This window comes from Populus euphratica, unplaced genomic scaffold (assembly GCF_000495115.2).
Source record: "Populus euphratica unplaced genomic scaffold, PopEup_1.0 scaffold14.1, whole genome shotgun sequence".
In the NCBI taxonomy this organism is placed as follows: domain Eukaryota; kingdom Viridiplantae; phylum Streptophyta; class Magnoliopsida; order Malpighiales; family Salicaceae; genus Populus; species Populus euphratica.
Genome location: NW_011499876.1, coordinates 202961 through 213366, shown reverse-complemented (window position 1 = coordinate 213366; position 10406 = coordinate 202961). Strand labels below are relative to the sequence as shown.

The window sequence follows — 10406 nt, the reverse complement described above, 5'->3', positions numbered from 1 at the left end:
TTATTTTGCAATACTGACATCAAAAATAATTTTTTTTAAAAATAAAAATATCATTTTAATACCTTTTAAAACAAAAAATATTTTTAAAAATAACTACTACTATATTATTAAACATCCTCTTAACCTAATTATATAACATGTAAATATATCAAAATTGAAGTACTTATATGACATACAAATAACATAAGATATCCCACCGCTAAAACTTTCTTATATAAAAAGGACTTATAATTATGGTAGTTTATTAAAAAATACAACAATAATTTATATTAATTAACAATCTAGTCTTATTCGTTACAACACGAATAATATTAGATTATTTCAAAACATATAGTTTTTCAAGGACATTTACTGATGTTATTAGCTTCACTAATTGCCAACCATTGCTCAATATGTTTCAATTATATGATTTGTATTTTATCTCAATTATATATTTAAAAAGGATTTGATTAATCAAAATATATCATAGTTTTATACGGATGCCACTAAAATCTCACATTTAAAATTATAATTAAAAAAAAACTAGTATTTATGATTTTTCTATAAATCTATTTTTTCAAATTATACTGCCAAAAGCTATTAAAATCCCAAACACAAATCAAAATAATTCTATGTTTCTCTTTCACACCATTCATTTTCTTTCAAGTTATTTCATGGATACAAATGACAATTTTTTCCAGAGACTAACCAAAAGCTGAAGAATTCAAAACTCCAAGAACACACTCGACAAAAAAAAACCAAAACAAAAGGCAAAATTCTCCATTTTGTAATGGCGAGGAATCCAACCAGCCAACAGCAAGGCTAGTTCTGTCATTAAAAAAATATTTATGGTGGTCTTAGCTTCCTCGCTCTCTTTCTCTCTCACTTGTTGTCTTTCTATCCTTTTTATGCTTCTCTTTTCTTTCTCTAATCCTCTGCTTCTTCTTTTCAAGAAAAAACCCTAACTTTCTTTTCATTTTTTAGAAAATCAGATAAAAATACAAATAAAAGATGCATTCTTGTTGATGTTACTGAAATCTTAAGAAACCCAAAAAGAGAGTGGCTATGGTTTTTGATCTCTCAATCAATATGGCAAACAGTACGGATGCCAAGGATGCGGGTACGGCAAAGGTCCGGCCAGGTCACAAACGAGAGTTTGAGTTTGCTTTCAGAGCCCGCTCTGAGATCCGTGGGTATCTAGGCCGGACACGGTCATCTCGGGTCTTCTCGTCTCCAGGTAACAATGGAAGTGACAGTTATAATGGAAAGAAGTTGAAGGGGTATGGAATTAAAAAGGTTTGTCAGTTAGAGAAAGCTGAAAAGGTTGATGTTGTTGATTTGGAGGAGTCAAAGGTTGAGTCTGTGACTCCTTTGTTGAGCAAGAATGGCGATACAGGGATTGTGGAAGCGAAGGAAATTGAAGAAGCGAAGGAAAAAGTGGTTGAATGTGAAGAAAGGAATAAAGGATCGCTGCTGATTCTGGACAAGGATTTGAAAGAGGAGGGTGATTTGTGTGAGGAAAGGAATAACGGGTCAGTGACAGTTTTGATGGATGGAGAGATGGAAGAAAATGAGGTTTTAGGAAGCAAGAGTGGTGTTGAAGTAAAGGAGGGTTACAAGGATCATCCATGTGAGGAAGGGATTAGGGGGTTAGTTTTGACGGATGAAGATTCGAATGCGATAGTGAATAGGGCTTTTGAGAGAAAGAATGACTGTGAATTGATGAAGGATGATGCACGCGAGGAAGGGACAAGTGGGCTATCCTCGGTTTTGGTTAAAAATGGTGAGGGAGGAGATGTTAACAGCTCATTACATCCAGTTGTGGTTGATGGTGATAGTAAATGTAAGGTTGAAGCGGAAAAACCTTTTAGGAGGTTTACCAGGTCAGCATTGAAGCCGAAGATAGAGACTGTGGATATATCTTCCTCTGATGGGGTTAAAGTTGATGAAAAAGGCAGTTCATCTGCTGCTACCACCACCACCACCACCACCACACCTGCGAAGATGTTCAGCATTGATGGGTCAAAGAAGTTTCCAACAAAGTTGAAGGATCTTCTTGATTCAGGTATACTTGAGGGACAGAAGGTGAAGTATTTGCGCGGTGCCAAGGTATGAATTCACTTGCCGCAATAATTTTCATGAATAGTAGTGGCGTTGCTATTGTTGTAGCCTTCAGTTAGGATAAATTTTAATCGTAGGTAAGAGGATCTGGAGAGAAAGGGTTGCATGGGATGGTCAGGGAATCGGGAATTTTGTGTTTCTGTGACGATTGCAAGGGGAAAGAAGTGAGTATTGTGATATTTTTGAAATGTCAACTATTTTTTTTTTTCAATTTTATGAGTCCAAGCTTGGATTTGTTTGAATTATTGATTGCATTTTGTTTTTAATTCTCAATCTAGGTTGTCACTCCTACTGTTTTTGTGCTGCATGCGGGCAGTTCAAACAAGCGTCCACCAGAATATATTTGCCTGGAGAATGGAAATACACTCTGTGATGTAATGAACGCATGCAAGAATTCTTCGTTGGATACTTTGGATGAAGCTATTCGGCTTTCTACCGGGTTTTCACCTTCAAAGAAATCTAATTTCTGTTTGAACTGCCGAGGTTTCTTTCTCATCATATTGGATATCCTTGAATTTATTTTGTATAAATATTCTTGACCGCGTTGGTTTGGACATTTTTATGGATTGCAGGGTCAATTACAGGGGCTGGCTCTAGGAAATCAAAGGTATTGTGCAGTCAATGCTTCGGATTGAAAGATTTTCAAGCTAGCTCAGCACCAGAAACAGCTAAAAAAGAACGGTATGCTTTTCTATAAATGATATCAATATGATATTTAGAACACCTTTAGTTTTAATAAATTATCTGCATGTTCTGCTGTCACCATCTATTTATCTAGGTCTGATGCCTGCTGTTTGCTTATTTTCCAGCATGGATAGTGGAGGAGGCAATCAATGAAATATGACGTGCCTCACAAACCTCCCTGCTTTTATTGGATAAATTATCTGTCTGGTTACCAACAATCTTTGCATGTGCTCTAAACTTTTGTGTTTGGTGGTAGCATTTTACCAGATATGAACCCATCGAAAATTGTTGCAATGCATTTATTCATGTATTTTTTGGTCCTAGTCTTGCGGTGAAACTTGTTCTGCTATCAAAGATAAAGATGACCCCACATTTTATTAAATTAATTATTAACAAATGCTTTTGTGGATTCTTCTTGTTGGCAGAGATCATAAATTATCAATTTTGTCTTGCCTTTCCATTTCAGGAAACAGGTCTTTAGCTGGATTTTAACCCAAAGTTGAGATGTATGTGTAATCTGTAAATTGACATAACCTGTAATCTGTGATTTGACATCATCCAAATATACTCATGCAAGGATAAATACATGTGTGCATGTTAGATAACTGTATTGCTTGGACATTCTACTATTGATGTTACAGAAAATATTATTTTCGGTGAATGATATATAGATTGCAGATTCTTCCTTTTTGTGCCTATTCTTTTATCATTAATTTTTCGAGTTTTGATATGTTTTTACTTGGTGTTATTTCAGAACCGCAAAACCACATTCAGTTCCAGAGTCCTCTAGCAAGTTGTTGAAGTCTAGCCTGTCAGGAAGCAAGAGTCAAGGGAGAGTTACAAAAAAGTTAGCACTCTACTTGTGTTTCATATGTTCTCTCTCTCTCTCTCTCTCTCTCTCTCTCTTGGGGGGGTTTCTAAGTTCAATAGTTTGATTGGTTTAAATTGTTTTTTATCATGTACTATTTTAATAGAGATATTCGAACACATAAGCTGGTTTTTGAAGAAGAGGTCTTGCCAGATGGAACCGAAGTTGGATATTACTGCCAGGGAAAGGTTGTGCTACTATGATGTCATGCCAACATTTTATAGATTTGATCTATATTTGTTATTTTACAAAGTATAAATGTGTTGGGCAGAAATTGCTGGCAGGCTACAAGAAGGGATTTGGCATTTTCTGCTCATGCTGCAATTCTGAGGTAAATTTTCTCCTGCTGATGTATTGTTACCCTGGGTATTTATTTGGTCAGAGATTTAATCTTTTTGACATTTAATGAGCAGGTTAGCCCATCTCAATTTGAAGCTCATGCTGGTTGGGCATCGCGTCGAAAGCCGTGAGTATTTACATGTTCAGACTTAGGTGGTCTCAAGCCTCTTGACTCTTATTTCTTGCAACGATGATTGATATAGAAGTCCAAGATTTAAGTTTTTAATTCCGTGTGACATGATTTTATTGCTTTTGCAATGGTGATTGATTATAGAAGTCCAAACTTTGATTATTTTATTTTGCATGGTATGATTTTAATACATGATCTCTTGTTGGAGGTTTCGAGAAATTAGACTAGTAACTGACTTTGTATTTCAATATTTACTTTTTACTTTTAACTTTTGTTTGAACAGTTACCTGAACATTTACACATCCAATGGGGTGTCTCTTCATGAATTAGCAATATCTCTATCAAAAGGTCGGAGGCACTCTATCAAGGAGAATGATGACCTATGCCAGATCTGTAGAGATGGTGGGAAACTTTTGTGTTGTGATGTATGCCCAAGATCTTTTCACCAAGGTGACTTTTGACTTTACTTTGGATATTGCTATTATTACTTTGATGTAAATAATTAAGGTGGACTGCACTGGTTTGATCTGGAATTCCTTAGTGATATATCTAGAATAAGAGCCTGTTTGTTGCGGTGCAACCTAAAAAAAGGGTCCCTCAGACAAGTGAGATGAGATTGGATTCTTAGAAAAGAGAAGTTACATCCTGAGAAAATAGACAACATGGAGCGGATACATGGCAGATGTAATTATCATGAAATAGTATAAAATTGGTAATATTTGTCAAGGAGGGTGTCAAGATTTTTCACAGGTAAGCAGGGTGTCTAGGTCACCCTTACACATTGGATTGGATAAAATCTTATTGCTGTGCATTGATAGTCAGATGTATGCTTAACTTTTTTAGCTCTTTATTGAGAAGAAGTTAGATGGATTTCGCTTCAATTTTTGTTTGTTTTATATACTCCCAGATGGTTGCAATGCATTATTTAAATTATTATCATGATACTTGATTGTAGATATGGATTGCTGCTTTCTTCATTTGGTCAGCATCTGCAATCTACAGATAATTTGGTTGATTACCATCCTTTGTTTGCTTATAATATTTAATTATGTCTTGCAGAATGTCTTTCTCTACCTTCAATTCCTAGGGGTAAATGGTACTGCAAATATTGCCTGAATACTTTTGAGAAAGAAAAATTTGTGGAGCGTAATGCCAATGCTATAGCAGCAGGAAGGGTTGCAGGAGTTGATCCCATAGAGCAGATAACCAGACGATGCATTCGCATCGTTAAAACTTTTGAGGCTGAAGTTGGTGGATGTGTTTTCTGCAGGTTGAGTTGACTGGTCCTACTTTCTAGAATATGAATAGGCTTTCTTTTTATGTCTTGTTCTGTAAGAGTTTTTGGTGTTTGAATAATATTTTTAGTGCTGATGTGTACAGTTCTCTCTCTCTCTCTCTCTCACCTTTTCCTATTGTAATTTCTTAACATATTCTTTACCTATGCAGAGGTCATGATTTTGAAAGAACATTTGGTCCTCGCACTGTGATTATTTGTGATCAGGTATATTCTGCAAATCAAATTATATGTGTGCTTGAAAACAATTTTCTGCTACTTCTGTATTTGTCATAAGCGTTTTTATTTCAGGTTTGTGCTGATATGTGCTTGATTTCTGCAGTGTGAGAAGGAGTTCCACGTTGGCTGTTTAAAGGAACATAAGATGCAAGATCTGAAGGTAATGCCATGTTCTTATCACACCACAAATCAAGTGTTAATTAAAAAAATGCTGACTTGATTTGTACAACAGGAGTTGCCGAAGGGAAAGTGGTTCTGTTGCACAGGGTGTGAAAGAATTCATTCAGCTTTGCAGAAATTGGTTATTCGTGGGGAAGAGAAGCTTCCAGATTCTTCCCTGAATTTTATAAAGAAGCATGAAGAAAGTGCCTCGGAGAGTGGTAGTAGTGATGATGTAAGATGGAGGCCTCTTTGTAAGAAAACAGATTCTTCTGATGTTACTGAAGCCCTACTGTCTGACGCCGTTGCCATTTTCCATGTGAGTTCTGTGTTAAGAATATTGCTGGCTTTTCATAATTTTGCAAGAAACATTTTGCTCCTCACTTTGTTAACTTCACATTGCATGTTCTTTTAATTTCTGTCGAATACTGCTTAAGGAGGTTGCTGTTCTGATTCTGTTCAGTTTGAAACACTCCTGTTCATTCTGTCATAACGCATCATTGCTATTAAGCACCAACTGGATTTTTTTTTTCCGACTTTAGGAGTGCTTTGATCCAATAACCGTGGATAAATCCAAACGTAAACGTGATGACCATGACTTCATCCCATCCATGGTTAAAGGGTAAGCAGTTCTGCGTACAATTGGGTACATATATTATATGCCGTTTGGTTATTATTTTAAATGCTTGAACTCCAGTATTTTTCTGTGTGCTTGTTGCTGTTTGTGCCAAATCATCTGCTTGTGATTGACTAGAGTTAATTGTCTTGGCAGCGGGAACCTGAAAGGGCAGGATCTAGGTGGCATGTATTGTGCTGTATTGCTGGTTAAGTAAGAATCTTTGATTAACATCTCCTATTATTCTGTAGAACATCTATTTTACACTGATAATTTGTACTTTTCATGCAGCCATGTTGTAGTGTCAGTGGCAGTTGTTAGAATTTTTGGCCAGGAATTGGCTGAGCTGCCTATAGTTGCAACTAGTAGCAGATGGCAAGGACAGGTAATGTGCTGCACTGTTGACACTTTATTTTACCATAGATGTGTCAAGTATTTATCTTTACTCTTGACATTTTCTTCATGTGGCCCCTCCATTCTTTGTTGAATTTATGCAGTCCTACTCAAGAAAATTTACGCAATATGTTCCTCTGTCTAGTTTCTGTCAATTTTACCGTTAGTTGACTGGTGGCCTGATGTGTCAGGTAAAACATGAAACGAGAAAAAAAATATAATATTAGAAAGTTCCTCAAAAATTTATAGCAAATAATTGATTGAACTTTTTTCTTAAAACAAAAAAAGAATCCAAAAGCAAAACAGAAAATGCTACCCTAAATAACCATTTTATCTTCTTTCATATGCTCTGCCACAATCCACGTTCGGTGTGGTGCTAGCTGTTGTGTATGGAGCTACGAGTGATGTACTTGTTTGGGTCATGGAATGGGTTAGGTTAATTTGCTAGGTTTTGTGGGTTGGTTATGCTTCCTTTCTGGGGTTTCAAATAACGGCATTCAATTGGCATGCTATATCCCATATTGATTGCATTTTAGGTGTTTGTTGAAATGTTTGTGAGAGCCAGCTATGAATAAGTTGTTTACTTGGGCCTTCTTTGTTCTTAGGTGTAATCAAATTTCCTTGGCCATCTATTGTGCTTTATTTCAGCAATGAAAACCAACCATTTCACTTTAAAAACCATCAGTTGGATTTCCATCCAGGAGCATTCTAGTAACTGAAGTGCTGTTAACACCGTAAAAAGCTAATAGACATCATTATTACATCTCCATGACAGACTAAAAACACCAGTCTCTCTCATATCTCCCTCCACCACACCATCCCTTGCTTCACAGCTGCCAGCAGCATGCTTAGCAATCACCACTAAAGCAACAGATGTCACAGCAGCTCAATCACTTCTGATATCACTACCAATATCTCCCTTCCTACTGGCCAACAGGCCTCCATGCCAAAGACTGCCCCCACATCCCCTAGTTATTACTTTTGGAGTAAATAAGAAATGATAAAATGGGAATTTATAAAGCTTTTTCTTTTTCTTTTTGATATGCAGCATGTTTAGCTGACATGCCAGCTCACTTGATGAGGGGTCTCATTAAGAAATTTTCTGAAATAGAAGGACCGTGCAAGTTTGAAAAGAATAGAGGAGCCACATCAATAAAATGTAGAGTAGAGGGACCAAAAATGTGATTAATCCTGGATGTGTTTATATTTTGTTTGTGCCTCTGCAATTGTGGCCCATGCAGTTTTTATACAAGAGGACTTCTCTTAGTGAAGAGCAGATGTATATTTATATCCTCTTTCTATCTGCAGGGTTATTTTCAGACCTTGTTTACTTGCATTGAGAAGCTACTTGGATTTCTCAATGTGAAGAATCTTGTACTTCCTGCAGCCGAAGAAGTCGGATCTATTTGGAAAAACAAATTCGGGTTTGGTGCGATAACTCAAGATGAGGTTTGTGTGTTTGTGTGGATCATACACAGTTCTGTCGCTTGCTCATGGTGCTCTTAATATATTGCTGACAAACGCTTATGATGTGTTGCAGCTGATGGAATACAGGAGAAGGTATCAGATAATGGTGTTTCAAGGGGCATTAATGCTGCAAAAGCCAGTCCCCAAATGCCGAATTATAGGTAAATCAGAAGGTGGCTGAAAGCCAGATGCTTTCTAATTGAAGAAGGGGGCAAGCAATTTTTTGGACAGCAGCCTTTTCCTTTGTGTACAGGAGGATCTTTATTAGGCATTTGTGTACAGTAAAACATCCTTTTCATGTTAATAGTTGGAGCCCACGGGCTGTTATAATTCTTTTTGTAGAATTGAAGGGAAAGAACGGAGGAGTTTAGACGGTTGATTAGATATACAAAAGTAGGGAGCAGCGTGGGTGCTCACGCATTAATCAATTAGTTATTATTATATTAAAATTATTAGAATTATACTAACAACTAAAACAAAAAACAGTTGAGGGTCTCGGTTTAACCTAGTGTGGTTCTTCGGTGCATTAAAAAAGTGTTTTTAAATAAATTTAAGTTTTATTTATTTATTTTTGCTTCAAATTAATAATTTTTTGGTATTTTTATTATTTATTAAAAATAACTTTTAAAAAATAAAAAATAATTTTTTTAATGTCTTTTCAAGTAAAAAGCTTCTTGAAAAGCAAGTGCAACTATATTTTTAAAAGTTGATTGAATGATAGGTTAATTTTTAGCTTTATATTGTGACTTAAACAAACAAAAAGAATTTGAGCATAATAAGTGTATATAGCCTGCAGGAAGTTTTTTAATTATCATGTGAGTTATTTTTATGTGGTCTTGTCTAGGAATAAAAAATGTTAAATTTTTAAATTAAAAAAATTAAAATCAACAAAAAGTGTACAAAACAAACTTAAGTGTGACTTTTAGAGGTCCAAGCATATAAGAATAAGGGTCTATGCATATGGATTTTAGTTGGGTTTTTTTTTTTTTTTTGTAAGGAAGAGGCTTGTTATTGTATGTTTATTTAAACAAAATTACAAATGATGAGTTGCTTGTTGTGATAGGCAACACATCTCTTGGTTCTAAATATCTAGATTTTGATCATCATTATGGTAGTTAACAAAATAGAGGGAGGGCATTTGGGTTTAAAATTTATTTCTTAATTTATTTTCATTTTAAAAGAATTTCTAAACATTGTAAAACCCTCTTAAAATTACTTAATAACCCTCTAAAATAAAAAAAAAACACCATAATAAATGAAAATCAGTAAAAAAATTTGATTTTATTGAGGCTAATATCCTTTTTCATGGATATTTAAGGATTAAAATCATCATAATCGAACACTTATTGGTGAATGGAACTCATTAAACCAAAAAATAGTGACTTTACTAATTAAAAAGTAGCTCAATTAATAACTTTTTCTATGATCATTATCTTACAGCAAGGTTTACTCCCCTCTCTCTCACTTGAGGACTAAAAAATGAACAAAATAAATTTATGTACTAAAACAAGATTTGTTGTAGATATGTAGTTAACTCTATATTGTTGTACTTTTTATTAAATCATATTTCATTCTTTACTAAGTATTATACTCTTCAAATATAGCTCGATGTCATTTATGATCTTTGAGAGCTGGGTTAATATTGTTGGTTTAAAGTCACTACCTTTGGATAATTAGATGTGAGGATTTATTTTGTTAAAAGGTTTATAAATATTATTTTTTTGCTTTAACGATTATAATATAGGGAGGTCATTGATGAGTCTTGGAGAGTTGAGATGTAGTGTTGGTCATTAGAAAGTGAGGTTTTTTGTAAGTTCACATGAGTTTGGTAAAGATGTGATGTTAGCTAGGATTAGTGTTGTATAAGCTTCGCTAAAGGATTGCTAAATACCTCTCATTGTAAATGGAAGATTTAGTGGTGGTATCAAAGATGATTAGAGGATTTGAAATGGAGGAATCTGAGTGGAAATGTTGTGGGATTAGAGACGAGGTGATTGATTTTCATACAAGAGAGATGAGACACATACTTTATAAATCTAACATGTTAGGAGGCACACATTTTGAATATTGATGGATTAAGATAGTATTAGGTACTATGAGTTAAAGAATACCTAAGAATACACAAAGTTTGAAATAA

The 10406-nt window shown here is 34.9% G+C and overlaps 1 protein-coding gene across 4 annotated transcripts; it reads left to right on the top strand.

Annotated features, from left to right (window-relative positions):
* Positions 1-692: 692 nt before the first annotated feature.
* On the top strand, positions 693-8741 carry LOC105128359 (uncharacterized). 4 transcript variants are annotated; one of them, XM_011029973.1, is made up of 19 exons: positions 693-830; positions 964-2088; positions 2178-2264; positions 2379-2583; positions 2673-2781; positions 3539-3631; positions 3759-3840; positions 3924-3983; positions 4066-4118; positions 4405-4571; positions 5181-5391; positions 5568-5622; positions 5738-5794; positions 5867-6112; positions 6336-6415; positions 6566-6622; positions 6701-6794; positions 8111-8251; positions 8343-8741. In XM_011029973.1, exons 2-19 carry the CDS (start codon positions 1045-1047, stop codon positions 8448-8450), a joined length of 2949 nt encoding a protein of 982 aa, XP_011028275.1. In that variant the 5' UTR covers positions 693-830; positions 964-1044; the 3' UTR covers positions 8451-8741. The 4 variants fall into 4 exon arrangements, with proteins under 4 accessions (XP_011028275.1, XP_011028277.1, XP_011028274.1 ...); XM_011029972.1 differs by lacking the exon at positions 693-830 and having other exon boundaries at positions 909-2088; XM_011029975.1 differs by lacking the exons at positions 693-830; positions 8111-8251; positions 8343-8741 and adding an exon at positions 7851-8076 and having other exon boundaries at positions 908-2088.
* The last annotated feature ends 1665 nt before the right edge of the window (positions 8742-10406 follow it).

Bases quoted from the DNA above. Each gene is read 5' to 3' on its own strand.
- LOC105128359 (XM_011029973.1), top strand. From the start codon at position 1,045: ATGGTTTTTGATCTCTCAATCAATATGGCAAACAGTACGGATGCCAAG. The intron at 4,119-4,404 runs GTGAGTATTTAC...TTGTTTGAACAG, and splicing joins TGGGCATCGCGTCGAAAGCC to TTACCTGAACATTTACACAT. The intron at 6,416-6,565 runs GTAAGCAGTTCT...TTGTCTTGGCAG, and splicing joins ATCCCATCCATGGTTAAAGG to CGGGAACCTGAAAGGGCAGG.